General features: G+C 43.0%; 1 protein-coding gene across 4 annotated transcripts in view; it reads left to right on the top strand.

The window, feature by feature from the left end:
* ABAT (4-aminobutyrate aminotransferase) overlaps positions 1 to 27706 on the top strand; it is a 48980-nt gene that overhangs the window by 18839 nt on the left and 2435 nt on the right. For all 4 annotated transcript variants that reach the window (XM_074552995.1, XM_074552994.1, XM_005487636.4 and 1 more), the window contains exons 2-15: positions 2653 to 2781; positions 11043 to 11140; positions 11987 to 12016; positions 12605 to 12722; positions 17182 to 17231; positions 19975 to 20055; positions 20166 to 20258; positions 20625 to 20687; positions 21198 to 21261; positions 21877 to 22025; positions 23196 to 23333; positions 24576 to 24743; positions 25447 to 25593; positions 26595 to 26706. In XM_074552995.1, the coding sequence (XP_074409096.1) occupies positions 2712 to 2781; positions 11043 to 11140; positions 11987 to 12016; positions 12605 to 12722; positions 17182 to 17231; positions 19975 to 20055; positions 20166 to 20258; positions 20625 to 20687; positions 21198 to 21261; positions 21877 to 22025; positions 23196 to 23333; positions 24576 to 24743; positions 25447 to 25593; positions 26595 to 26706 (1381 nt within the window). In that variant the 5' untranslated portion in view covers positions 2653 to 2711. The remainder of the gene's footprint in view (positions 1 to 2652; positions 2782 to 11042; positions 11141 to 11986; positions 12017 to 12604; positions 12723 to 17181; positions 17232 to 19974; positions 20056 to 20165; positions 20259 to 20624; positions 20688 to 21197; positions 21262 to 21876; positions 22026 to 23195; positions 23334 to 24575; positions 24744 to 25446; positions 25594 to 26594; positions 26707 to 27706) is intronic.

Raw genomic sequence — 27706 nt, 5'->3', positions numbered from 1 at the left:
CAGTCCTGGATCAGCCTGGGCCACTGGGAATCGATCAGGAGATGGGTTATGGAGGCAGAATTCAGTCAGTTATTGTGATAACCAAATAATGTGTGCTTAGACTGAGATCCCAGTCACATCAGCTGTGAGAGCCTGTGTGCATAATGGAGATGGAAAAGGTGCTGGGTTTAGTTATAGTCACGTGTGATGTTATGTGATTTATTCTGACTCTGGACTAGAAAATGGTAAAACTTTTTATGTAAGAACTGTCAAGGAAAATTAGGGCTAAGCTACTTTATTTTTAAGCCTCATGCAGTATTTTTTTTTTTTTTTACAAAGCCAATATCATTCCCAGTTATATTTTTCAGCCTCTAATGAATACTGTAGTTTAGCTATTAAAGGACTTGAGATAAGCAGTAAATATAATTAGAAATAAATAGCATTTCTGGAAGCAGACATAGGTGTGGTTCACCTAGGGAAGGAAGAAGGGAAACCTGGTAGAGCTGTGGAAGGTGTGTTTGATTTGTAGGTGAAGAGGCATCTCATCCTTGTGCAGAAGGAAAGTTGGTCAGCTGGCAGCAAAACCCCCATGGGACACCACTGAGGGGTATGAGAGCAAGCATGAACCTTGGTGGGTTGTTAAGTATGTTTGCACTGTCCTTTTGTGAGTTCCTGTGCTCACCTTTTAACAGCTTCCTAAAGACTAAAAAAGTAACACTTTATAGAGAAACTTATGGAGGGAATTGGAGATTGGAGTAATATAGAGCAGATAAACAGCTCTGAGCAGAGGACATCCATCGAGGTGCTGGGCATTTTCTTGTCATTTGGTTTTTGTTAGAGGGTGGCCATGAGATAAGAAATCCATGGTGTTGGGATATTTCTTCACACATTGATTATGCAAAAGTTAGCACAAGTAAAGCAAGAAGCTGCTATAGAAAACATTATGAATTAATTAAACTAATCTTGTCTTATAAGTGAAGTTTCTCTTTACTGAAAACAAAATTAACTAGTTCCCTCTGCAGTTGTGACCCAAAGCCTTAGGAAGGCAATCTTGCTTTTCCAGTGTGTGCACAAGTGTTGTGCAAGTGTTTGTTCATCTTGGCACATTGCAAACTACCTTGAATTTTAATTTGAACTAAGTGAAACTGAGTGCTGCGTCAATTGTCTGGGGAGGCGCAGGGAATTTTTTTTCTTCCTGACTCTTAATAGGTCTGTGAATTTATAAATCTCTGTAGGCAAGAAATTTTTTATTTTCTTTTATATATTTTGAAAAAGCCCACATGTGAAGGAGAACAAATAGTATTTCACATAAAGACAATACAGAAATTAAATTTCTGATATTTTAGTTATGGGTATGAGATACTTGCTGTCATGGTAGCAATAGCTCACTACTTCCCTGCATCGGGTCATGAACATCTGCTGGCATGTTTTATTCCTGGCATAGGACTGATGGAAGCTGTGAACTGTGTTCTCTTTCTGCTGGAAGACCAGCTCCACTCTGAGTGTATTTGTTAAATAGAATTTTTTCCAGGTTTATGGATAATAGTGACATTTTGTCACTTGCAAGCCTCGGTCCGCTGCTGCTCCACGGTCTGCATCCAGCAAGGTGCAAATGCCAGGCAAAGGGCTCCAGTGTCCTACACTGAACAAGGGGCCACGCTGATAAGTGTGAAGTTTGAATTTAACCTGTGTCCTGGATAATAATTCAATGACCTGTTTTACCTATTCCTGACTTCCAGCCAGGCTTTCTGCACAAGTGATCCATAGTGAAAGGGAGGCATGTTATCTGTCATGCTGCTTGACTTTCCAAGGTCATTTTTATGTAACCAGCTGAGGTAGAACCATGGAATGGCTGAGCTTGGGAGGGAGCTGAGGGGTCTGGTCCAGCCCTCTGCCCAGCAGTGACACTAAAGCAATCTGCTCTGGACCATTTGAGTTGTGGATATCCCCAGGCATGGTGATTCCATACCTTCTCTGGGAAACCTGCTGGGAGTTTTCCTGTGCTTAGGTGGAGCTCAGAGTATTTTAGTTTGTGCCCATTGCCTCTTATCCCATCACTGGACACCTCTGAGAAGCCCTGGCTCCTTCTTTCCCATCAGGTATTTATTACTCATTGATGGGATGCAATCTGAGCCTTCAGGCTGGACAATCTCAGCTCTCACATTCTCTCTTCACAGAGTTGTAATTAATGGCTAAAAGGCTGTTTTTTTTCAGGGGATTTATTTTCTTTTATTTCCTAATGCTTGTCCTCCTCTCTTTTGTATTAGATGAGGTTTTTTCTCATAAACTTAGATCAAATCAAAAACAACAGCTTTGGCTTGACTGGAAACTTTTTTTTTAAAGCTCAACACAGGCTATATATACAGAGAAAGTAGAGAGGAAGAGCAAGGGCAAATAGGTACTGACCTTCACCCCCTGGCCCTGCTGAAGCTGGGACATTCATTTAGCCTAGAAGTCATTTACCTTAGCAAGACCAAGCCAAGAATCAGATGTGGGGCTCAATCCTGAGACTGCTCTGAACATCAGCATTAATCCATCAAACCCTGCTCTTGGTGCCTTTGGATGGGAATTAATGAAAGGGGGAATTAATGAAAGGAGTTGAACAGCACAGTAATAGTGGCTGCATCTACAGGGATTAAGTGTTTGATTTTCTTCTTTTTTTTATTTTCCCAGAACATCAACCAGAAAGAAATCTCTCAAGATTGAGTCTTTTTCAGTAAAGAAAAGATAAAATGGCGTCAATGTTGCTTAGTCGACAGCTTACCTGTTGCCTGCAGCAAAACTCCAGACTGCTGGTATTTGGTAAGTGTTTCCTTGCACTTTCCTGCTTTGTGTTTGGTAAGTGTTTCCTTGCACTTTCCTGCTTTGTGTTTGGTAAGTGTTAACTTTACTCTGGTGGACAGAATTCCAATTTAAACATTGCTGGGGTTTGTCCTGTGGTGTTGAGTCTTTCAGACCTTGAGGAATATAATGTTCTGTGTCTTAGATAATGATGTAGTGTAGTCTAAAGTGGACCACAATTGTAGTCCAAAGTATATCTGATTTTTTTGTATCAATGTATCAAGTTAATAATTTGCCCTGTAAATATGCTAACTGAAGTAAAGCTCTTCAGCCCTTGGAACTCTGCTTTTACTCTCTGGCACTACATGGTGCAGAGATGAGACAATCATCCATGAAAATGAGCTGGGTTTTCTCTTTGTGCTGTGGAGCACAACCTTGCCCATCTTCCCTTGTGAAGAGGTTTTGTGTGATTGGCATAAAGATGGGACCCTCACTGGGGTTGTGTGTTTCTGCCTTGAGTGAGCTCTAGTGTGAAATAAGAATCTGCCACACAGCTCAAACTACTTTCTTCTAAGTGAATGGCAAGTTTTGGCTTAGCCCTGGCTTGAAATTTAGCATGTGTGTGTGTATATTAAACCTGCAGTCTCTCTGAAATAGATAAAAAACCTAAATTCCTGTTGGCTGTGTTGGACAAAGCAGTGTGGAATCTTATGAACATCCATTCCATGTACTATTACACTGAGTACAGTGTGGCTGAATGGCTTTTTTGTGACTGAGTAAATCTCAGTGTTTCTCCTGTCCTTCCACCCTCCTGCAGTGCCACTGTGCTCCTTCTGCCACTGCAGGATAAACCAAGCACACCCTTCCATTTGCTCAGAAACTTCAGCATCATTGATTTCCCTTTAAATAATACACTTCAGGGAGCAGCTGACCTTTGACTGAAGAACACCAAGTCAGGTCTTATAACTGTTAGAAGATATTAGGTCAGTGCTTCAGTGCAGGATGTGTATGTGTTCCTGGGAATGATTCACCAATTTTCCACCCTGGGCAGGAGCAGAGAGCATTGGGTCCATGGTGGGCAGTGGAAAGCAGGCCTGGTTAGCTGGCAGTCCTTGAGCTAATCTCAGTATCCCTTAATGCTCCCTGTCCCTCCCAGTGTCTGTACAATTCCTGCTGCTTCCCAAGCACAGAGGTGCAGGTGGCCAAACTCCTCTTCCTCTCTCACCATCAGTGAGGGAGTGTAGATCCCCATAAGAAAGAAAAGCAGCTCTGGGCTCCATTAATCCATCCTTGCTTCCAGGAAACTTCCAAGGCTGCTAAAATACTGAAGCAAATAATAGAGAGCCCTGGCTGCAGGCTGTGTAAGGGACCTGTGGCCTTTGGGTGTGAGTGAGCAGAGGTCAGGAATGGTGGAGCACGAGGAGAGCCCCTGACAGGAGGAGCTGTGTCCTGTGCCCCTGCAACCCCACAGAACAGGCAGGAGGCTCTGGTGGCTGTGGCCAAAGCTGGAGCTCCAGGCTTTTTCCCTGAGCCCCACCTCAGGTTCCAGTGCTGCTGGGCTCTGTGGCTTTTAGGGAAGTGCTCAGGGTGACATCCAGGAGCTCTCTGCTCCAGAGTGCTCTCCTCCAAGGTATTTTTGAGCACTCGAGTTCAGAGCTTTACAGGCTAGAAAAGAGACTGTACATTACTCCCACAGAAATCCTGCAGTGCCATTTGGGCTGGTACATTTATTTTTTTTGTGGATAATGAAATGACAGTGTTGCCAAGGGGGGTGGAGGTGGAGAGGAGGGAATAGATTGCCTCTTGGTAGGTCTTTGTGTCTGTAGGCTGACATTTTTCAGTTATATGTGTGCATTAAGCAAATCTTCCTGTTCATCTTGAATCTACAATAAATTTATTTACACAAAGAGATTTTTTTTCATCCTGACTGTTTCTCTAGTTGGAAAATCTTTGTTACTTAACCACTGCACACTGTTCTCCTTACTCACACAATGTTAAACCCCGGCAAGCAAGCTAGAAATGGAAAATGCAAATCATTTAAGTTGATCAAAAGCAAAAGCTAAGCAAAGCACATGATAATATGTAATAAATGATAAGCAATACCCAACTTAAATCTTACCCAAAAATGTGAAGCCTGTAAGTATCATGCCCTTCTTGAAAATAAGCCCTTAATCAGGTATGCTTTTGTTTTCCCTCTCTGTTTGATCTGCCTGATTGTTTGCCCTCAAAGACAAGGTTCACTAGAATGTGAAGGGTGGCAGAATGACAATAGAGTGAGTAACTAACCTAATCCTCCATTTACAAAGCCTCTGCATTGAAACCTCTGTGGGAATCAGCCAGGCAGGGCCAGCAGAGGCAGCTGATGGAGAAATGAGGGTGTATCTTGGTGTTACCATCTTACCTGAACTGAGTTCTGTTGCTGGTGTGCTGCAGGCTGATCACAGCTGGGAGTGTGCATGTCAGTGGTTATTCCCTTTGTGCCAGCTCTGGTTTTGCCAGCTGGGCACTGCAGCAGCAAGGCTGCTCTGGCTCCCTGCTTTGGGGGCAGTTGGTTGTTGGCTGGTAGGGCACTACCAAAGCTATGAGGACAGGCTGGCACTCCAGAGATGTGGTTCACTTTCCTGCTGATTACCCATAGGGGTTGAATTTGTCTTTGAATCCTGCACTGAAAGCATGGCAGAAGGTCAGGCTGCTGCCTGAAGGTAGCATCAGTTTGCATTAGTGCCTGCCCATGCCCTTCTAGGATGCTGATCTGTTCTGCAGCTTCTGCAGCCTCCCCAGGCAATTTGCTTATTGCTGGACTGACCTTACCTTTAAAACTTCTTTTCTAATATTTAGCCTAAGTTTCACAACAGGAAAAAAATCAAATCCTTGCTGTTTGTCCTGCCCTCAAAGGACCTGGAGGCTGGAATGTTTATTTTTTCTTTGCAGCAGCCTTTTAGATGTTTGATAACTACTGTCTCCCCCAAGACCTCACACTTTTCTCTCTGCTGAATTCTGTTTGAGTCTCTCCTTGTAGGTCCAGTTTTTCTCCTCCAGAGTCTGTGCCCTTCCAGTGCAGTTCTCTAGCACTTGTTGAGGCTGTGCCTCACCTAACTCAGCCTGTTTCCTGTCTCTCTGGAGAGGATAATAATGTTTAGCACCTGGGTGCACTGCAGTAAAGTCTGAGAGATGTTCATACTAGTTATTGACTTGTTCCCATCACAGTTACCACAAAGAGGCTGGAAAGCCATGAGAATGATTTATTCTCAGTCACACTTTTGTCTCCAGTATTGATCCTTGCTGAGACATTTTACTTTTTTTATTTGGTTTGTACATTAAGAGCATCCCTAAGGAAATCAGAGAGAACAGGCTGGATTTGTGTGAGGTATGTGTGGCAGAAGCAGAGAACAATCCCTTTCTTGGGATTGCAGAGGTCAGCCTGAGGTCAGCTTCCACTGGAGCCCTGGAAACTGGAGTGCAACCTCTCCTGCTGGACTGAGGAACGTTTACTCTTCTGTCTGACCAAACACTTCTACAAAAAGCTGAGCTATATAAAAACAATCACATAAAACCTGTTGTTGTAAGCAGGCTCTGGTGCAAGGCAGAGTCCAAGCTGGGACTGCTGTTCTCAGTTCCTTTGGTGAATGTGATACTCCTATCCATTTTTCTGTGCCACAAAGGGAGGCTGTAGCAGTGCTGGCTGATTTCCCACCTGGCTGTTCCTTGTGGTTGGCTGTTCATCTCCAGAGGTGCCCTGGTGAGCTCTGTAGCTGATGAACTGTTGGAAGAGAGAGGATGTTACAACTGGTTCAGATCACAAGAACTACAAGAGCAGTGGTTGGATGGACCTGTAACTCTTCTGAGGAGTTGATTTGGGATTGTGCTGGGATGGTGAAGGGAAATTTCTCTTGTTCTTTCTTCCAGGAGTTTCCACTTCTTTATGGCCTGTGTGGTATTAGTTTTTTCTTCATCTTTGGAGAATCCAAAGTGTGCATGTGGGAGTGCTGAAACACAGGCAATCTCATGTGGAAGAGCTTCTGATCTTGCAGCATAAGCACTCTGTAAATAGCAATCTCACTTTTCACAATGTTATGCAATAGTGATGTTCATTTCCCAAACATCTCTAGCTAGCCTGGCCTTTTGCCATTCCCTTTCAAGATCTGTTAGTAACAGATTCTACTTGTAACACATAAAGAGGACTCAGAGGAAATCACAGTCCTCCTACTTTTGGCTGTCAGGGCCTCCATGCTCTAAAAATCCTGTCTGGAAGGTGCTTTGATCGACACTGTGGAGGGGAAGTGTGAGGGAGTTGCCTGTCTGCAGTGGTGTGGCACAGGGCATGTGCTCCCTGGGCACTGCAGAGCTTCCCCTTGCAGCCCTTCACAGCAAGACACTTTTGTCTGAGAGCTCTTCTTACGCCAGCATGGCCTTTCATTCCTCTTCTTTGCCTTTTCCTTGCAATTGTTCCTTCTCTTCATTACACCCATATCCTTTCAATGCCTCCACTGGAGTTTCTTCCAGCCAATATCCAGTTGTACACTCAGGAACTGTGTAAATGGGAGTGTTATTTTTGGTCAAACACATGAGAGGCTCAGGCTCTTTCTATCCCTGCCTTGATTGCAGCTCTGTTATCAGAGATCAGCTCTCAGCACAGACCTGCCAGCAGTGATGCTTTGTGACTCCCAGCATCCCCAAATTAGCAGGGTGCACTTATATTAATTATGTTGCTATAGCAATGTGGCACTTTGTTAAAATTGCTGACTGGGACCCCTGGAGAGCAAGGGGGGCAGCGTGGGGAAGCAGAGTTGGGAAATGAGCTTTGCTGCCTGCTAGCAAGTGATAACATCCTGTTGGATGAAAAGGAAGGATGTGATAATTTGCTGGTGTTATTCAAGTGTTCAGAAAGATGATGTGTGATGAGAACTTGGAGAAGTCTTCAAGAAAAGTAGAATTTAACTTATTATGCCCACCTTCTTTAAGTGGGATGGGTAGAAAATTCTGTGCAAATTGTTCAGCCTGTGTGCTCTCTGAATGAAGTTCATTAACCTATGCTTGTGTTTTTACTTTTGCCATATAAAAAAGAGACTGCTTGGTTTACCAGGGATAAAAGGGGTGCTGGTTTTGGTCATGTCAGCTAAATGTAATTTAAGAGCTTTGGTAATGCTTCTTTAGAGAAGGACACTTGGTCAGAGCCCATTAACTCTACACACTTGGAACCTGAGAGCTGAGGTTATGTCATTTGCTCCTGTTCTTAAGATAATATAAAACAAAATCCCCTTTTTCTAAGGCAGTTTGTTCACATGTCAACAGAAAATCAAGGGATTGCCTTTTATTACAAAGTTAATGCTGTTAATTCACTGAAGGATGAGAATCCCACCAGGGATTCTCAATTCTCGAAAATACCTTGCTTGGTCATAGTGACAACCTCAGTTTTTACCTGTCCCATCTCTGCTGTCTTTTTGGGAGGCAAAAACCCAGTCCTGGCCCGCAAATGTCTAAAACTCCCAAATATCCAGTTGGAATAGCCTGAATTACATTGTGTCTTGTATCTTCAGGATTTCTGTTGCAGGGTAAGTTGATATTAAAAAGTCAAACAGTAAAAATTCGGGCTGAGTTGCAAAGCTCATTGAGTACCTTCAAGATAGAAATGCCAGCTGAGCAGAGCCTGCTGCAGTTTCCCAGGGGATGAAGCACTACACTGAGTGACCTGATTTATTTGCATTTTCTTGCACCATCAGGAGACTGTGGTGCTGATGCTGGGGCTGGGGGGAAGCAAGGGAGACAGAGCATGGCCTGAAATCCTCCTCCAGGCTAAACAAAGCAGGTATTGATGCAGCCATCCATCACCCTGTCCAAGTGCCTGGAAAGCCTTTACAGGAGAACAGCCACATCCCAGAGCTGTGCTGTGAGCAGGGCCACAGCACTGGGGAGCAGGGGGCAGAACTGTGTCCTGCTGTTCTCCAGGGCATGCAGAACAAAGCCTTGCAGGGGGTGTGGAGAGAGGGGACCCAGAAAGCCATGAGTGCCCAGGCAGGGCTCTGACCTCCTCTGTGCCTCTGGAGAGTGGCCTGAGCTCCTGTTTGGCTGCAGAGCAAGGGCAGTGGTGAGGCTGGAAATGAGGCAATGGGCTGTGAGAGGGAGCAGGGCTGGGGCCATACCCTGTGCTCAGAAAACTGCTGAAGTAGTTCTCAGCTACTCCAAACTGCTGGGCTTCTTTGCCTTTGTCACCACAAGGCTTTGGACACGTCCCTGAGCACCAAGGGAGCATTGGGCTGCAGAAGTCTTGGGCCATGTGGCAGTAAGAGAGGTTGTGTCTGTGCTGTTCAGGTGCCCTTAGCCTGGAGAGCTCTTTGTGTGTCAGTGCTGTGGCTGGCACAGCCTGGGTGTGGCCCCAGCATCCCCTGGCTGTGCCAATAGAGTCACCTTTGATCTTTTATATGCAGTAGCTTTCCCCCCCTCAGTGGAGCAGTTGCCATGCAGTCTCCAATTTACATGAATGTTAAACAGAATGACACAAAAGTGGTGTTGCTGTAACAAAACCTATTAATAGCTTTGCAGAGAGGCACTGACGCATCTGAATTAAAGCTGGGGAGAATAATCATCTTTGCAGACTAAGTTTTCCCAAGATGAGCAGTGACTTTAAGTACTCAAAGATGCTTTCAAAGGGCGGTGATTTTCCAAATAGTTTCTTGAAATCAGGCTTGCTTGAGACATCCCAGCTTGGGCTGATACAAGCTGAGGCAAATGTCTCGAGTCACTGTTGGAAATTTCAGCTGAATGGCTGTGCTCAGAGCACTGCTGAGCAGTATCACAGGATACCTTCTGTTTTCCTTCATAAATATTTGGTTTATTTAACAACTGTTACTTCCAAACCCAAAACATTTTCAGCACGTTGCTGGAACAGAGCTCTGCAGTGAGAAGTGGGTATGGATGGAAGTGTACTGCCAGGGTTTCTGGTGGCAGTGCTGCACTCCAGGGATTTCCATGTGTTTGACTGCTGGCCTGGCTGCCCAGGCATCTCCCTCCCTGCCCCTCTGCCAAACTTGGCTGCAGTTTATTGGTTTAGCACCTGGCAGCAGGGCCTTGGCACAGCAGGATGTGGTGAGTGGTACCTGCAGACCCTGCTGCTCCAAGTGCCCCGGGCAAGAGCTGGTGTTGCCTGACTTGCCATGCTCAGCCTGGATCTGAGCTGCAGCTGGTGACAAGGAGAGCTGAGGATCTTCATTTTGGGCCATCCAGATTGCGCCAGCTAAAATTTGCCTACCACAGATATTATAAAAGTTATGCCCTCTTCTTTCAGGTCTGAGTGTGATTCTCCCAAGTTAATACTCTTAAGATCAGTTTGTTGTTGATACCATGCTGGATAGAGGCTTGCAGATGCTCCATGTCAAAAGTGTAATTGCCAAGAATGTTGCTTTAGTTCAATATGTAACCAGAGCAAGCTCAGTCTCTGCTGGTCACCTTGGTAGAGCTTTGGAGCCTGTACTTCCTTTTTTTGCAAATGTACAATCCCCATATTATCCCATAATCCCCTTAATGGAATATGTACATATTTGGAATACATGCTTACCAGAACTGACTCTCATATGAAGTTTGCCTAAACTCTGTGTTTTAAAACAATTATTTCAGAAAGGGAAGCAGCGCCTGTTATTGGTAGAGCACAGGATAGTTTTGCCTTGTGTTTTCATTAAGGTGTCAATTTTATTATGCTTCCCTACACATGTGGATAAAAACCAGCAAGATCAGAAGGAAAACTGGTGCTGACTGGGACTCAGATTTCAGAGCTGCACTGCAGGATGCTGATTTATGTGAGACAAGGCCATTTACCTTTCTGAGACAAATCTTTCCCGAAGAGTGTTCTTTGGGCTATTGAAAAGCATCATACTGGATTTTTCCTGTGGACTCCATCAGGCTTTTTGGTTATTACTGATAGCTGACCATCTCTGTGTAGGAGTGGGGAATTTATGGCAAAAGCTTGCACAGGGCATAATGGAGAGACTCAACAAAAGAGATGGAAAAAGATGTGCTCTCAATCCTCCTGTGCTTTGCCTCTGTTTCTCTAGGGTTGTCTTGTGATTTCCCTTGGGATTTTTTGATTTGTTGTTTGTTTTAAGCCACCTCACTGGTATTGGTTTTATTTTAAGACTGGTCAAAAATGAGATACATAGTTCACTTCAGACAGCTCAATGTAATTGGTCTCATCTGTCAAGTGTTTTCAGTCAGGCAAGGTATGGATGTATCTTCTAAAAGGAGAGCGCAGAAAATATGGTCTGTACTCAGATTTTCATTATTTCTTACAGGACACAGGTATATCAGTCAAGCTGCAGCTAAAATTGATGTGGATTTTGACTATGATGGACCTCTGATGAAGACAGAAGTTCCTGGACCACGATCTAGAGTAAGTTTCCAAAGTAGAGTAACTTGGTTTTTTTCTCTTTAGCTATGTCTGACTTGCTAGAAGACAGTTTCATTTCAAACCTTAAATCTGATATGAATAAATATAATTCCATAAGTCTATGCCCACGTTTATCAGGAGGTTGAGAATGAAAAGCTCATTAATAAAATGCCCCTCTCTGAGAGGCAGATCTGAATCTCAACTGCCAAGTTCCCATATAATAATAATAATAATTCCCATAAAATAATTTCAAAGCAAAAGAGCATCATTTTAATAAAGCATCTGGTCAGGCTTGGTCACTTGTGCTCCTGCTGAAATAAAAGCTTTTCATTATGTGAAATAATGCTTTGGTTTTGAAATGAAGCAAGAGTTTAAATTTACTGGATGTTGTTTTACTCTGGCAGAGTCAGCATTTGTGCATTGTGGTGGGTTTTGGTTTTTGTGAGGTTTTTGTGTTGTTTTTAATAAAAAGGAGCTGTCTTTCTAGAACCAATGTACCAGTATCCCTTCTGTGTGACTCTGGCTTCTCTTATTTTCTGATTTCTCTCTTGTTTTCTCAGTTCAGTTGGTCAATATAGAAGAGGCAGCTTTCCCTTTTTGGAGATTTACAGTTAAACTGTGTTTGCAGCCCGTTTAGCTCTGCATGCCACAGGTCATAGTTTTGACTGTAATATTTGCAAGATGCACCATGAAAGTTCCTGTGGCAAGTAGAGTTGCCTGGTAAGCACACAGGACTACAAAGTTTGCATAAGATTTATAAGATTTATGGGATCATAAAAAAGAAATAAACATTCTCCATCAGTATTTGCTAATTACACACCTGAGACTGTGACATTTGTTTTTGTGCAGGAATTAATGAAGAAGCTGAATGGTATTCAGGTAATTTGTCAAGTTTTCTGTGTTTTGGGGGGTGTTAACACTTTGATTTCAGAACTTGTTTTAAAATCCTGGTTTGTATGTTTGTGCCACAAGGGAAGGTGAAACAATGACTCCAGGTTTCCACACTGAGTACATTATGTGTGGTTTATATATGCATTTAAATAAAATCTTTTGTAGTATATTTGGAATACTGCAGGATCATTTTGCTAGCATCAGGGATTTTTCTTTCAACATATGTGTTTAAACTATGTGTGTCTAAAGAAAAACTTCAAAATTGCTAGAGAGTGGCCAATGAAAGTAAGGTATATTATGGCTTGAGTTTAAAAATATGTCAGCCTGAGTACATATTGCCTTCCTAAGATGAGCAATTTCTCCATGTCTGTGCTTCATTTTTGTAGAAAAAGTAAAGACTTGCCCTTTTAACAGTCATTATAAAAATAGCTGTACAGTAATTCCCATGCCATGAATACAATGTGCCTTTTTATCCTAGCATTAGATATTTTTATCAGATTTGGCTGTGTAACCATTAGTTGCACCTTCCTACATGCTACCACTTATGAAAGCACTCATTGTTTTTTTTTCCTGAAGAATGCAGAAGCTGTGCACTTCTTTTGCAATTATGAAGAGAGCCGAGGGAATTACCTCGTAGACGTAGATGGCAATCGTATGTTGGATCTCTACTCTCAGATTTCTTCCGTCCCAATAGGTAGGAGGCACTTGTACCAAAATGTTTTGTTTTGTCCTCAACCTGTTTTGTTTTGTTATGTCATTTTCTTATTTTAGGCGCCACCAGGGAAGTTGGTTGATTAATTTTAAAAAACAGAAGTGACATAATGATCACCTTGTTGTGATCAGGGAGAGCTCACTTCTGTGTACTGTGTAGTGGTGGGTTTGAATAGTTGGAGGAACTACAAATTCTATACTTAAAGCTCTCTTAAAGTGCATAGTGGTGCCAGGAAGAGATCTAGTATTAATCTCAATTTGAATGTGCAAGTTCCACAATTCAGGTTGTCATTGCTGGCTTGGATCTGTGACTTCATGACTCTGTAATAGTATATTACTGTTTTAAACATTAATAAGCATAATGTGGACATTTTTAACATGAAATTATATGCTTTAGTTAACAGTTCTATCTCAAAGTAAGTAGGAAAAAAGCAAAGGAGTGAGCCATGTGGGCTGCAGCAGGATGAAACAAGGCCAGCACTGAGCTGTGGTGCTGACTGAGAGCAAAGGTGGCAGCTCATTTGTCTGGGGGAGCAGGCACAGGGCCTGGCAAGTGCCTGGGAGAGTCAGCTGATTGCTTTGTGAGGCCTTGCAAGCAGAAGCAAGGCAGAAATGTGAGCCCCAACTGCAAGGCATGCACGTTTCAGTAGGAGTTCACTTCAGTCCACTTTGTTTGCTCCTCATCCATGGCTCCTCTCAGCTGCTTAAAAATACACTCCTGCAGAAGTGCTGGGGTAATTTAAAAGGTAGATCTTGTGCTATGTATAGAAACTGTGATGACTCAAAATCATCCCTACAGGCCTCCTTTCCTGGGAAACAGAATTTGATGATGTTCAGGTTGTTAGCAAACTTCAGGCATCTGAGACCTTGTGACTGCTGTGGGTGTTCACTTACTCCAGCCTTCTTTGCAGCCAGTGTTGTTGCTGTCCTGCAGCACTCAGTGAAACCATTCCAGAACCCCGCAATGTCTGTAGCTTGTTTTCTCCATCACAAGTTCTCACTGCTTTGTATCTTTCAGGCTGCACTGAGATAATTTGGCCTCTGCTCATGAGGAAATAGGGGTGAGACACAGGAGCACAATGCTTGGATGCCAGTGAGCTTGGATTTTGGGTTCTGGGAAAGGAGATGCATTTACATGGATTCCATTCTTCACACAGGAAATTGATTTGGAGAAACAAATCTCAGTCATGTAGTCAAATGCATGCTCCAAAGTATGAAAGTCAGTGCATACTCCAAAAGCATGAAATTGTACAGACAGTGCACTGGGGCTTTCTGACCTTCTGGAGCTGGATGGTGCAAGCACAACTCTTTTAATTCAGTTTTGTGTATAAAATATTGAAGTATTAAGGAGGGGATATTTCCCTAATGGGCAGAAATGGGCAGGGGCTCTGCAGTTTGCTTTCTCTGGTTGGTTGAAAGTGGTGAATAGAACAAGACTCCAGTGCTGTGACTGACCTCCTAAGCCATGTAGTTCCTCCTTCTCATGAGGCAATGCCCTCCCAAGGACAAGCTGGGTTTTATCCCAGGGAACTCATTCCTCAGTCCCAAAGGAGCTACAGCCCAGTGCTTCTTGCACCTTCTCAGATAATGGCTCTGGGAGTGCAGCAACAAAGAGTAAATGGATATTCCATACTTACAGGCTGACCTCAGCCTAACACACAACTTTAATTTATATATTTCAGTTGTACTGAGTGACAAAATTATCTGAAGCTGCCCAGGTTACTAATAATGTCCCTCTTGGTGACAGAGGTAGGGCCTGAATTGGGAGAGCAAAACAAGATCACAAGGTGCTTGTTAGTCATCTGTGCTTATCTCTCTGCAAGTAAATACAATAAAACCTTTCATGAATCTGTTCGGACTCCCCAAGATTTAATAATGATCTGTTACACTAGAATATATTTATCAGCAGAGGTTGAGAAGTAATAAGTGCCTGTGTGGAGAGATAAGAAATAAAGTATAAAAAAACCCTAGGCAAAGATGCTCTAGGTTGTATCTTGCTGAAAAACAAAAATTGAAATAGTTTTTTACCACAGTTTTATGGGCAGTTGTAGCACAGCTGTCTTTTCATCCTGCATCTATTCTTTCTAATAGAGTTAGAAACCCCATGGAGCCAAATGCAAGAAGGATGTTATTGACATGTTTGCCAGCAAACACCCTGGAATAGCAAATGAAACAATGTGTTTTTCAGTGCTGGGAAGGTCTGCTTTGTTCGGGGAGATGCAGAGAGGTGTAGTTTGATATTATTGACAGCAGCCTGCTGCTCAGTTCAAAGGATTCTTTGGGCTTTCTCCATCTCATTATTTGAGCAGGCTCTAGTTGTTTTTCCTTTTGCAGACAGGCACATTCATGAGCCTGGAGGACATGTACGTTCCTGTCACACTGATCCAGACACCCAGCAAGAGAGATGGAGCAGGTGTCCTTCCTTAGAGCCAGCTCTGGGAGCAGATTTGTAGCCCTGCAAAGCCCTGTGCTGCTCATGGCACTGCAAGGAGTTCGTGCCTGTGTGCCACGCCAGCCTGGAGCTCTTTGCCTTGTCCACCACAGTCATAGAATTGTTATTCAAGCATTTACTTCTTCCTGGTGTCAGTTGCTGCCTGTGAGCCTAAATGGCAGCTCAGCCCCTGTCACACAGCCCCTGTCACAGCAGCTGGGCTTGCAGGGCCCTCCCCTCCTTCCCTGGGGCCCCTCTTGAGGCCAGCCAGGGGCTCTGTACAAATCACAGACAGGACAGGGCTGCTGAGGAACTGCCTTGAGCTGTTTGATTTTCCACCATCACTCTCATTACATGGCTATGACAATGGAGAGATGCCAGCAGCTCACATCCCAGGCAGTAGACCAAGGATTTAATGTTACAACTTACTTTATAAGTTTTTTGACCAATCACACAAAGCAAAAGCACATTGACAGTAGTTCTATCCAATCACTATAAGCACAGGTACCTTTGGTTAAACAATGCTTGCTTATTTCAAATACAATACCTGCTTGTAAGCCTTAAAACACAATGCACAGAGCTCCATTATTAAGCTTCAACCTTCCTAATATCTTGCTAGATAAACTTTTCTGTAGCTTGGGGAGTTATTCTAGACAAGCGTTAATACACAGACCATTGTTCTATTTGTCCTTGCTTTTCTACAGTTTAAATAATTTTTCTGCTGACCAATCTCATGGCTACTGATAAGCTAAGCTAATCACAGTTCTACTGCCTCTGGGGCCTGCCTTTTGGCAGCTTTCCCAAAACCCCCTAATTTTGGGGATTCCCACACCTCTGAGGAGGCACAAGGATAAGGGGATGCTAGGAGAACAGCAGACCCTTGGCCTGAAGTGAAGAGAATGGGAGAGAGGTTCTGTGTGGGTGCAAAAGGGTAAATGGGAGAGAGGTTTGTGTTGTGTGTAGGGAATGACATCTCTGATACAATGGCATCTGTGCATGGGAGCACCAGCAACCGTTCTTACAGCAACGCCAGAGCTGACCCTTGAGCTTCCTGAGCAATAGGAGCTGTGCTTTGGAGGTTTCTGAAATGCTCGATTTGCTCTCAAAGGGGCTCTCAGTGGCACCCCCAGGTGCAGTTCTCAAGGACACAGCTCTCAATGTGTCATTCCCTCTTCCCATGACAGCAGATGCCATGCAGATTTAGCTGTTCTGTGTCCCAAATAGCCAGTATTATTATCTTCATAATAATTTTAACAGATTTATCAGCATGACATGCTGTTAAAACAATATGGATATTCTTTTGTTTTCAGCTAATATATTCAAAACTGCATTTATAATTGTTTTGTTAACACAGTCTCCTAATGCTCCATTGCTCAAACAGGATAATCAGGGCTGTTGTCATTCCACTGGAATGGGGATTCAGAAGCACAAAAAGCTTTTGTAACAAAATTACCATTGTCTGACTTCTTGAGCAGTAGGGAAGATGAGGTTTCCAACTGTTTCTACAAGGAAATTTAAAAGATAATGTTAATCTCTGGCGTTGGTATTTCATACATTAGAGATCAGGCTCAAAATGAAATCTCTGGCCTCCTTCAAAGATTATTTTTCTTAACAGCAGATAAATTGGTTTTGCCTGTAAGCAAGCAAGTTATCCTTTAGACTATCAATGGGTATAAATTAAGCACTGAAGCTGTCTTAGTTTCTTAGTAAGGATAAACTGATGCATCTTTTTGCATCAAGCAAAATTTTGTCACAGTAAGGAAATGGGTGTGCCACAGCTCCCAACAGCAGTGCTGGGCTGTGCCCTGCACCCAGACAGGCTGCTGAGGGACAAAGAGCCCAGGGGTTTGTCCTACTTCAAAAGAAGTCCCATTATTAGCAGTTAAAAATATACAAGTTATACATAAACAGTCAAGCATGAAGTTATGGTTATTCTCTAGATTATGCTTTGCATTACTTCATTGAAACCAGATAAAAAGAACTGCTTTCTTTCTTTGTTCGTTTTAATTAGGTTACAGCCATCCCTCTCTGATAAAGCTTTTACAGCAGCCCCAGAACCTGGTAAGTGAATTAGAACATGAAGGACGTGAAGGAGTTCTCTCTCTCCTTGTTGTTGGCTTTCTCTTTTTTCCTCAGACTGATAGTGAATGCTAATGATTCCATTAATGTATGATAGGATCTGCTTGCTGTACTTCTCACTAGATGAAAAGAGCTTTGTGGTGTTTAAGAAAACACCAAAACCTCTGGGAAGTTTTACAAAAAGCAAACATTTGGGTGATGCAAGCACTTGATATATTTGCAGCTACATTTAAATCCTAATTCAAACTTACTGTCTCAAGTTGAACATTTTAATAATGTTTTCTGAAGATTTATTTGAGCCTGAAAGCAAGCCCAAAACCTCGAGAGAGAATATAATATCTTCGACATGGTGCCCTACATCTGGAATGCTGTGGGAAGTTTAGGGGTTTTTTGAAGTTGGGGATAATGGCTGATTCCCATCTCCTAAGTGCACTCCAGCAGGGCAAAGAAATGCAGATATTTGAGTTCTCTGAGCTAATTTCCTTTATGGAGTATTCTTGTCTTCAAGTGAGAAATTCTGCCTTTCCCAGGACTGATACTTCTAGTTAAAAAAACCAAAAACAAAAAACCAACCAACCAACCAAAAAAAAAAAAAAACCAAAACAAAACAAAAAAACCAAAACAAAAACCCAAACAATCAAAAAACCCAGAACTAGAAATGCTGGAGTTATCAAAGGCAGATCTCGATATTTTGGAGGATCTGATATTTATTAATATTATTAACTCTTTATTAGCTTTATTAACTCTTTATTAACTTAAACATCTTTCTTAACTCATAAAGATGATTTCTGAAAATAATATCTTCACTATAATGCAGCAGTAGGAAAAACCAGATTTAAAAAACAAGCAAACAAAAATCCCCAAACCAATTAAAAAATCAAAAAGCCCATTTGCTGGAGGCAGTTGCTGATTTGCCCACTGGGGAAGTGCAGGTGGCACTGAAGGAACTCCTCCAAAGTCCCACACAAGTGGCACAATTCCCATTAGTGTTAGCAAAGGGGTTGGTGTTTTCCTGGAAGAACTTTTGATTTGGTTTGTCTGTAATGCTCCACATGCCCTCTCTGCAGCCAGCTATAAACACAGAATGTGCATCTGTTTATTTGAGCCCACAGCAGCTTGATGTCAATGTGCTATTTTTCTCAGTTCTGGCTATCTCATTAACTACAAAAGAAAAATACTCTTTTCTGCTTAATGGCAAATGTTGTCAATTGACTGTGACAACCCATAATCAAATTCACAACAAATTTGTGCTCTTCTCTTTTCTACTTGATATGAACATTTACTTCTGAACTGAGATAAAAAGTCAAGTGTGATTTCTCATAGCTACTAAACAAAAGCTTTGTGTTAGCCTGTCATTAACATCTTGCTTAGGTTTTCTTTTAAGCTTGAGTCTGTTGAAACAGTGTTTCGGAAGTAAGACATTTAAACAATTTACAAAGTCCAAGCACATGCAGTGTTGTGTCTTGTGTGATACTTGGTTTTCCCTAGGAATCCTGATGAAATGTCCTTGCAGGTGCAGTGTGACCCTTACACCCCTAGGAATGAATATTTGTGCTGAGGAGAAGGACTGAAGGATGCTGATAAATGTGCAAGCTTGAGCTGCACTGAAAATATGAGTGTTTGTGGGGAGACTGTGTGTCCCCTCTGGAGACCCATTGAGGCTTAACTTATCAAAGCTCAGCCTTTAATTTCAGCCATTACTTGTTCAACAAGAAAAACAACAAACAAAAGAAAAGGGCAAATAAAGCTGCTTGGCAGTTGGCAAATTTATTGAGCTTGTCCTTCTCTGAGAAAATTTAATTTAAAATAAAGAGTAGCATGGTATGAATCAAATAAGATTACCCACAAAAACCAAGAGCAGCAATGAATCAATTTTAATCCATGACACAATTTAAATTAATTGCATAAATGTGACATTCATCTCTATTAGTGGACTGGGGAGGCTGAGGGGCTTTTTGCTGAGCTGCTCCCTAGAAACCCCTGTGTGGGCTGCAGGCTGCTGTTCCCTGACACCATAATTACCTTTCCCAAAGGTGGGAATCCTGATGTGGCCAGTCCACAGCACCACTGACATTGAAAGGGACCAATGTGGTGTCTTGTTCAACCTCCTGCTCCAAGATGGGTGGCTGTGAAATGGGACCAGAGTGCTCAGGATTTTATTTTTGGGACCTTGAACACCTCCAAAGGAGCAGCCTGTTTCACTGCTTCACTGCAAAACCTTTTCCCTATACCCAAATCAGTATTTTTCATGGTTTGATTCATGCCCATGGCTTCTCATCTTCCACTGAAGAGCCTGGAGCCTGGCTCCACCTTGCCAGGCTTCCAAAATGGTCTGTCTTGAAGCTCAGTAAGGATGAAAATGCTGCTATCCTAACTGAATTCAGCTACTAAAACTGAAAGCAAGTCATAAAGATTTTAAAGCATATTTCCTGTGTATAAGGAGAATGGAGATTGAGCAGCTGAAATGGCAATATTGAAGAGGAAATGTCAGTGTGAGTTAGCATGCACCTTTCCTAAGGTGTCCTGTGCAAGAATAAAGTAGTGAGGATTGGACAGAAAAACAAATGCTGAGGCAGGAATAGTAATCCCTAACTTAAAACCACTTGTGCCATGATACAGATTTCTGCCTGGCATTTATGATTGGAATAAAATAGAACTGCTTTGATATCAACATATTTTCCATGTGATAGTAAGACCTAACAATCCTCTTCCTTTGTCTTTTTAGAGCACTTTTATCAACAGACCTGCCCTAGGGATTTTACCTCCAGAGAACTTTACAGAAAAACTGAAGGAGTCTTTGCTATCAGTAAGTTTGAGATATCTGACTGATCACTATTATTATGACCACTGTTGTTATCATTTTGCACTATACTTGTGCTCAGTATTTCAAGAGTTATTTTCTGTCTTTGCTGACAGGTGGCTCCTAAGGGATTGTCACAGGTGATAACCATGTCTTGTGGATCCTGCTCTAATGAAAATGCCTTTAAAGCAATATTCATGTGGTACAGAGTAAGTAAAACATTCAGGTATTTTTGTAGGTTTAGATGCAGAAATGAGTACTTATTCATAATCAGAATTGTTATGGCAAAACAAAGTGAGGCTTGGAGGTTATCTTGCTCATGGTGTTATGTTCAATCTAGTGTAAAATCTTTATTAAAACCTCTTTGTCTAAACTTTTACTTTATATTGACACAACTTTAGAAGTTATAAAGTAAAGGAAATAAATAAAGTTTTGATTGTAGTTAGCATGTGAAAGCCATAGTCAGGCTTGAATTCAGTCTTGAATACCAGCATTCCTGGTTTGTGGTTCAGCCATAAATGCCTTGGTTACAACTACAGGAACACTCATGTTGAGTTGTTTGGGGTTTTTTGCAGAACAAGGAGAGGGGCCATAATAATGTCACAAAAGAAGAACTGGAATCCTGCATGATTAACCAGGTAACATTAGTTCTTTAGCACACCTACAGAGGTACCACTGGTTTGGGCTTGGAAGGGAAGATTGGGAGGAAAAGTTTGGTTTGTTACATGCAAAGTAGAATCTGGGCTTTGTACATTTAGGAAATGGTGAAATAGAGATTGCTCCCCACAAAGATCAGGGAGCCATCAGGAATGTATGGGGGTGCAGCACAGGGGAGCCCCAGCCTCTCTGAGCCCCCAGGCCACCCCCAGGCACAGCCACCCCTCAATCATGTGCTCCTAATTTGGCTACAAAGTGGGGGACTGTGCTGAAGGCTCAGCCTTGCCTGAGCTCAGCTGTGCCACAACATCCACCCCAAGGATTCACCCATGTTAGCCCAGGGTTTGGGACCTGGGCCAGGGCTGGGGTCACCAGTGTGCTTGCTGAAGGGGGGAGGCTGTAACAGTCTGTGGTGCCTGCTGGAAGGGGAGCTCAGGGGGCACTGGGGGGATGTTTCTCCCTGGCTGACCCCTCTGTTGCTCTGCTTGCAGCCCCCTGGCTGCCCTGAGTACGCCATACTCTCCTTCATGGGCGGCTTCCACGGCAGGACCCTGGGTAAGTGTCCCTTGTGCCCCTCAGCTCACTGTGCTTGTCCTTACACACACAGCACCACTGGGGAAGCTGGAGGTTCATTTAAGGTTGCCTTGGAAGCCCCACCAGCGCTGGAAGGGTTGAGTGACAGTAGGAATTGATTTTGTGGTTTTTAAAAAATTCTTTTCAGACAGGCTCTTATTTTCATTCTGAATGTGCAGTTTCCTGTCTGTACTCATGAAAATATAGTTCCTGGGCTAAAATCACCATAAACATGCTGTCACTCACTTTTACTGGTGTATATCAGCTCAGTCCTTGTTCTAAGCACGTTACCTGAGAGTGCTGTAGCTGTGAGCTTTGCATCTTTGGAGGGGTGAAACCCACCTTGTCTGAGCAGCCTGTTCAGACTGACAGGTTCTCCTGCTCTTCTGGAACACAGTGCATGTGGAATCTGATGCTTAAGGTCTAGAGCAATCCATTTAAGCCTGACTAAATCCAATTACCCAGTATTTCAATAGACTGTAAAAACACAGAGCAGTTAAGAGAATTCTACAGTCAGGCCATTTCATCTCTTGGTGGCTTTTTTCTTGTATTGATCCTAGATGGGTATTATTTTAATTTTTCCCTCTCTGGGCTTAGGTTGCTTAGCTACAACTCACTCTAAAGCAATTCACAAACTGGACATTCCCTCACTGGACTGGCCTATTGCTCCATTTCCAAGGCTAAAGTATCCCCTGGAAGACTTTGTGAAAGAGAATCAACAGGAAGAAGCCCGTTGTTTAGAGGAGGTAAAAAATTCCCTGGCAGCTTTCTGTTGTTTTTGATTTGAAATAATGAATAGTGTTGGTAGGATTAGTGCTTTTCACTAAAAGAATGTTTTCAGGGATTGGAACAGCCTGTGATTGGAGCAGCATTCACTGTTGTTTACAGTCAGACCTTTCTCCCTGCCAGCTCACTGGGGGTTCAGGGCTGCAAGAGTGACACCAAAGTGAAATTTCACCCTCAGAACTTGGTTGTGTCACAGTGAACTCACCTGCCAGCTCTTGCCAAAGGGCCCTGGGCTGAGAGAGAGCACAGTGTGGGTAACTCTGGATAACCCTCTCTGCAGAGAGCACCTCTAAGAGTATTTCAGCCTTTCCAGCTTCTCCATGCAGCTTCTGGCATAAAGCTCTGATTGTGCAGGGATAGACCTGTGAGTCCACTTAGCCAGACCTGGCTCACTTCAGAGAGCACAGCACAGCACATTCCCTCCCTGGGCTGCCCCAGGGTAGCTCTGCTGGGAGAAGTGCAATGCTGGATGCCATTATTTTACAAACAAACAAACCAAAAAGCCAAACATTTTCTTAGCAAGTCTCTGCTGGGTGTACTGCCCCCCTTTGGAAAGCATTGCTGTGCACAGCCTGCAGGGGCTGTGGCCCTGAGGGCTGTGAGAGGGATTTCAGATACAAACAGACCATTAATTGCACTAGGAGGTTAATGAGAATTATCTGTCAGCCCCTTACAACAACAGGATTTTTTGCACTATTTGATTAATTTTAATATATCTGAAGTGGGTGACTGGAAAAAATGAATTTTCCAGATTACTTTTTCTAATGCATTAGCACAGTTTTAGTTTGTGACACAAAATCTATCCCATATCACTTAGGTGCAATGACAGCAGTGGCACAGTGAGCTGCAGTGGTGCTCAGCACACTGCCAGCTGAACCTGGCTAGAGCTTTTACAGCACTGCAGATAAATGTGCAGCTAGTTACAGTGTGATTAGGACATGGTTTAAACCATTCAGGAACAAGAAGGCAGTGGTAAATGCTGGAGGAACCACGTGTTAATCCTTTGTGCCACCTTTATAGCCAGGAATGTCCATGCAAAGTTGAAATTCTGATGAGATTTAATCTAGCTGGGAAGACATGTACAAATGTTCTGGAAGGAGGATGTACATTCATAAGTGTTTGATTTGCAGGTGGAAGACCTGATTGTAAAGTACAGGAAAAAGAAGAAGATTGTGGCTGGAATCATTGTGGAACCAATACAGTCAGAGGGTGGGGACAATCATGCTTCAGATGACTTCTTCAGAAAGCTAAGAGATATTGCCAGGAAGGTAATAAAACATTTATTTGAGCACTCAGGGGTAGCTAAAACATGCACTCACACATTGTGGGTGTCTGCAGAGGCTTTGCCCTGCCCCGGGCTCTTGGAGGGTCTCACAGCCCTCCTTACCATCAGTCAGGGTATGTATGTACCACATAGCAGCAATTTCATTCACACTAAGGCTCTTCCATTTCATTCACACTAAGGCTTTCCTCAGTCCAATAAATAATCTTCTAATTTTAAAGTGAGAGAGAAATTACTCTGATTCATTAGCTATGAATTCTGCAGGTGTGTTCTTTAAATGATCATGTTTGTTGGTTGAGGAGGTTCTGCTTCTGAAGAAGCAGGTTGTGAAAAGTATAAATTTTTAATTACATGGTTTTAATTGGAAAAAAACCCTAAAACTCAACTTGAAACAAGCCATAGTGCTGATGTTCCAATAAAACAATGAAAAGGACAGATGTCTTGATATTTGGAATGTAAAGTTACCTATTTAGAAGCTATGACCTCAGTAATATTTACTCCATTTTTTTTTCACCCTCAAAATACTGTGTGCTGAAGAGATGCTGCCAAAAGTACTTACCTATTGGTTTTAAATACAGAATTATGATATAGTTTGCTCTCCCTGTCACAAAGTTTGGACAAAATAGTCCTTCATATAAAAATCCCACATTGCCAGCTCACCAGTAGCTTTTTCAGCAGAATTGTCTGAAAAGGCAGCTTTTCATGCCCCCCAAAAAATGACCAGCTCATGCTGCTGGTACTGCCTCTGTGCCACATAATGCCCAACTCTGGGCACAGAGACTTCATATTTCCAACAAACAAAGCCCCTAGAAATTACACTCTGCTTCCCTCAAGGGCTTTGAAAATGCCACCTCTGTTCTTCCCAGATGTTTTCAGGTATCCTCTGGAAATGCTCAAGACTACATAAAAACATGTACTTGATGAGTATGGGTAGAAAACAAATTTCTAGTTTTCAAGTTTCTAGAATTCACCTTCCTGAAAAAAAGAGATGAATTTTTGTGGAATCTGACACGAGTGGCATTAGTGGAGTGGTTGAGGAGGGCAGTGAAGGGAGAGGAAGGAGGGGTGTAGCCTTGGCTGGTGCTGATGTGCTCACCAAGGGAGGTGTTTGTGGTTTGGGAAGGGGGGCTCACACTCTGCTCCTGGTGTTGATGTGCTCACCAAAGGAGGTGTTCCTGGTCTGGGAAGGGGGGCTCACACTCCCTGCTCCTCTCGTGTGTCTCTGCAGCATGGCTGTGCTTTCCTGGTGGACGAGGTGCAGACAGGAGGCGGCTGCACAGGAAAGTTCTGGGCACACGAGCACTGGGGCCTGGATGACCCAGCTGATGTGGTGACATTCAGTAAGAAGATGATGACAGGAGGATTTTTCCACAAAGAGGAGTTCAGGCCAAATGCTGTAAGATTTTTAATGAACCTTGGACTCTGTGCAGGTTGGTGACCCCCTGAGGAGTGACTGTGACATCCATGGAAGGGACAAGGTTTCCCCCAGCAGTGCAGGTTCATCTGGATGGGACTGCTGTTTGCTCACACAACAGTTGTCATCACCTCTTCACTCTTATTCCAGTTGTTGTCAGTTACCAAGGTCATAAAGCTGGTGGGGGGGAGAGGAGAACTGGGTTAAGCCTAATGGAATAAACCTTCAGTACAAAATCCAGCCACAAACTGACACCTTCTCCTGTAGGGCAACTTGGGAATTTCAGAGCTTGTATGTCAGCATTAGAGATTCTGTCAGCAAAATTTCTTCTTTGCACTAATGACTTTTTAGATGTAATAAATTAAAAGTCAAATAAAGGGGAAGAACATAAAGCTTGATGTAAATTCTGTATAGATGATGCTGATTTCCTGTCATCTGTAGCTGTGTTCCAGTGAGACATCAGAGTAGCAAGGCAGAGTGCACTAAATGAGAGGCATGAATTAATTACCCTGTGTTTCAGCTCAGCAATGGGATTTTCCTTTACAACATAAAAAATGGGGGTTGGTGAGATTAGTGGATGCCTTTTAATACACCATGTTTACACTGCCAGTGTGATGCCTTTTCTTAATTTATAGTGATTTGCCTGCTAACATGTTCCACAATTCTTTTCCCACTCTTTCCCCAGCCCTACCGGATTTTTAACACCTGGCTTGGAGATCCATCCAAGAACCTTATGCTTGCTGAAGTCATTAAGGTTATTAAAACAGAAGACCTTCTAAACAATGCAACCCATGCTGGGAAAGCACTGCTGACTGGGCTGCTGGATTTGCAGGTAAACATCTGGAAGGATTGTGGATAAGAAGGAGAAATTGGTGCTGTAGTAGGATCTGATCTTATCCAGTTCAAACATTTGGGCTGAGGAGCTAGAGCTGGGGTCTAGACCATAACAGTAACTTCAACACAGGCTGAATAACTGTGTCCCATCTGGAATTGAAGTAAACTTTCTTTTACTGACTTAAAAATGCTGGATTTGTGTAGCTTAATCCAATATAAAGGGTGATTCCCAAAATATCTGAAGATACGTACTGCAGCTAATTGAAGTACTCCGCTAGGTTTTGTTACTGTAAGCAGCTGGTATTTCCTTGTCCTAAAGTTCTTTTCAAAGGAAGGTCCTTTCATATTTTGTTCCAGTTCTGATGGGCTGTTGAAATAAGAAAATTGTATCTTTCCCTCCCTTGTTTAAGGGAAATTCCTTTTAGCTTCTACTGTGGAGCTCTACAGACAGGCATTTAGAGACAGGCTTGCAGGTGCTCAGCTTCCAAAGGCATTTTGCACAGAATAATCCCAAACATCTCTCCACACTTTTAACACATAGCAGGCAGGAGACAGAAAACACTATCATCTCCTGCTTTAGAGGGCAGGAATACAGCAAGTCCTATCCAAAAGATTGCTCTTCCAAAAGATGAGGGCTGTGACTGAGAATAAGTGATGCAGATACTCCTGGCAAGTGTCTGAGTGCAGGGTAAGAGTGAGCTGGTTTCCAGCCCCAGTGCAGATGGTTTATGCTCAGGTTTTCCTGGAGTCCACTGTAGATGTAAATAAGGTGTGTTATGCTCGTTCCAAAGAATACTTTACTTGACCCAGCTCATGGGTCAGACTCACTCTCCCTCCCTGCTTTGTGTGGGGCTCTGCAGGCTGAGCAGAGCACCATGTGAGCCGTGCTCCACTCCAGCAGAGCGAGGAGGCAGCAGGGCTTCCACCTGGCACAGCCAGCCCTGCCACCAGTGCCCTCTGTTGCAGCACCTGCCATGTGCTTGTCTCTCCTCTCTGCAGGCTCGTTACCCCCATCTCATCAGCAGAGTGAGAGGAAGAGGAACATTCTGTTCGTTTGACACTCCAGATGATGCAACTAGAAACAAGTTAATTACAATAGCCAGAAACAAAGGTAAGAAACTGTGTGTGTGTGGATGAGCTTCATGTGTAGCATTCACATGTGAAGGTAATGCTTCACATTTTCCTTTTCATATCCTGCATGAGTATTTCAGTATCAGAGGACAGTAGGGAAATGACAAGGGTGAATTTAGACTTTCTGGAAATGATGTCAGAGGCAGAGCAGTCTGTTGCATGGTGTGTACATTTACCAGCCTCTGCAGGTCTGAGGTTACTGGAAAAGATCTGTTTATGGGATGAGATTTTGTGACAACAGGTTCAGAGTCCTCTGCAGTGGCTTTAGGTGCCCATGGACATGGCTTACTTCTAGAAAAAGGAAAGTTAGATGAAAGTCAATGTCACTCAGGAAAACACAGGGAGAAGAATTATGAGTTTTATAAATACATATTTCCTATACCTAGGAACACCTAATGATTAAATACAAGTGCCTAAAATGGGCGCAGGTCTACAGTGGCATCCTCTTTTCCCACAGAACTGTTAACAGCTGCAGACAGGCCCAGGTATCTAGAGGGAAATCTTGGGATCCACACCTAAAATTCTCTCTTTAACTGTGTGGGCCCTGTGTTTGCTGCTATCTGTTTTTGCTGTTACTCCTATCTGTTGAAAGAAGCAGGCAGGGTACACCTAAACTGTGGTGAAACCAAACTTTTAAAGTATAAAAGAAAGACACCATTTTTTGTTCTTGGAAACTAAGCCAGCAGGGAGAGAAGGCAAGTGGTTTGTTTCATGGTAAACCGAGGTTCTGCTTTGAGGCAGGGTAAGCTCAGCTTAGTAATATGGGTTCCCATTCAAACATTTCTAAAAATTTATTTTGAGCTAAAAAGTTCATTTAAAACACTGCTGGGAGAGGTTTGCAGACACTGAGACATCTTAACTTCTTGTCATTAAAAACTAATTAGTTTAAAAACCAATGCAGAGAAACCTCCTGTGTCTTGTTGTGGCACTAGGACACTTGAGCAGGAGAGTACTGCAGCTCTGAAATCTCAGATGCTGGG

The sequence above is a fragment of the Zonotrichia albicollis genome, chromosome 16 (genome assembly GCF_047830755.1).
Source record: "Zonotrichia albicollis isolate bZonAlb1 chromosome 16, bZonAlb1.hap1, whole genome shotgun sequence".
NCBI lineage: Eukaryota > Metazoa > Chordata > Aves > Passeriformes > Passerellidae > Zonotrichia > Zonotrichia albicollis.
This window is presented reverse-complemented; position numbering and strand designations above follow the sequence as displayed.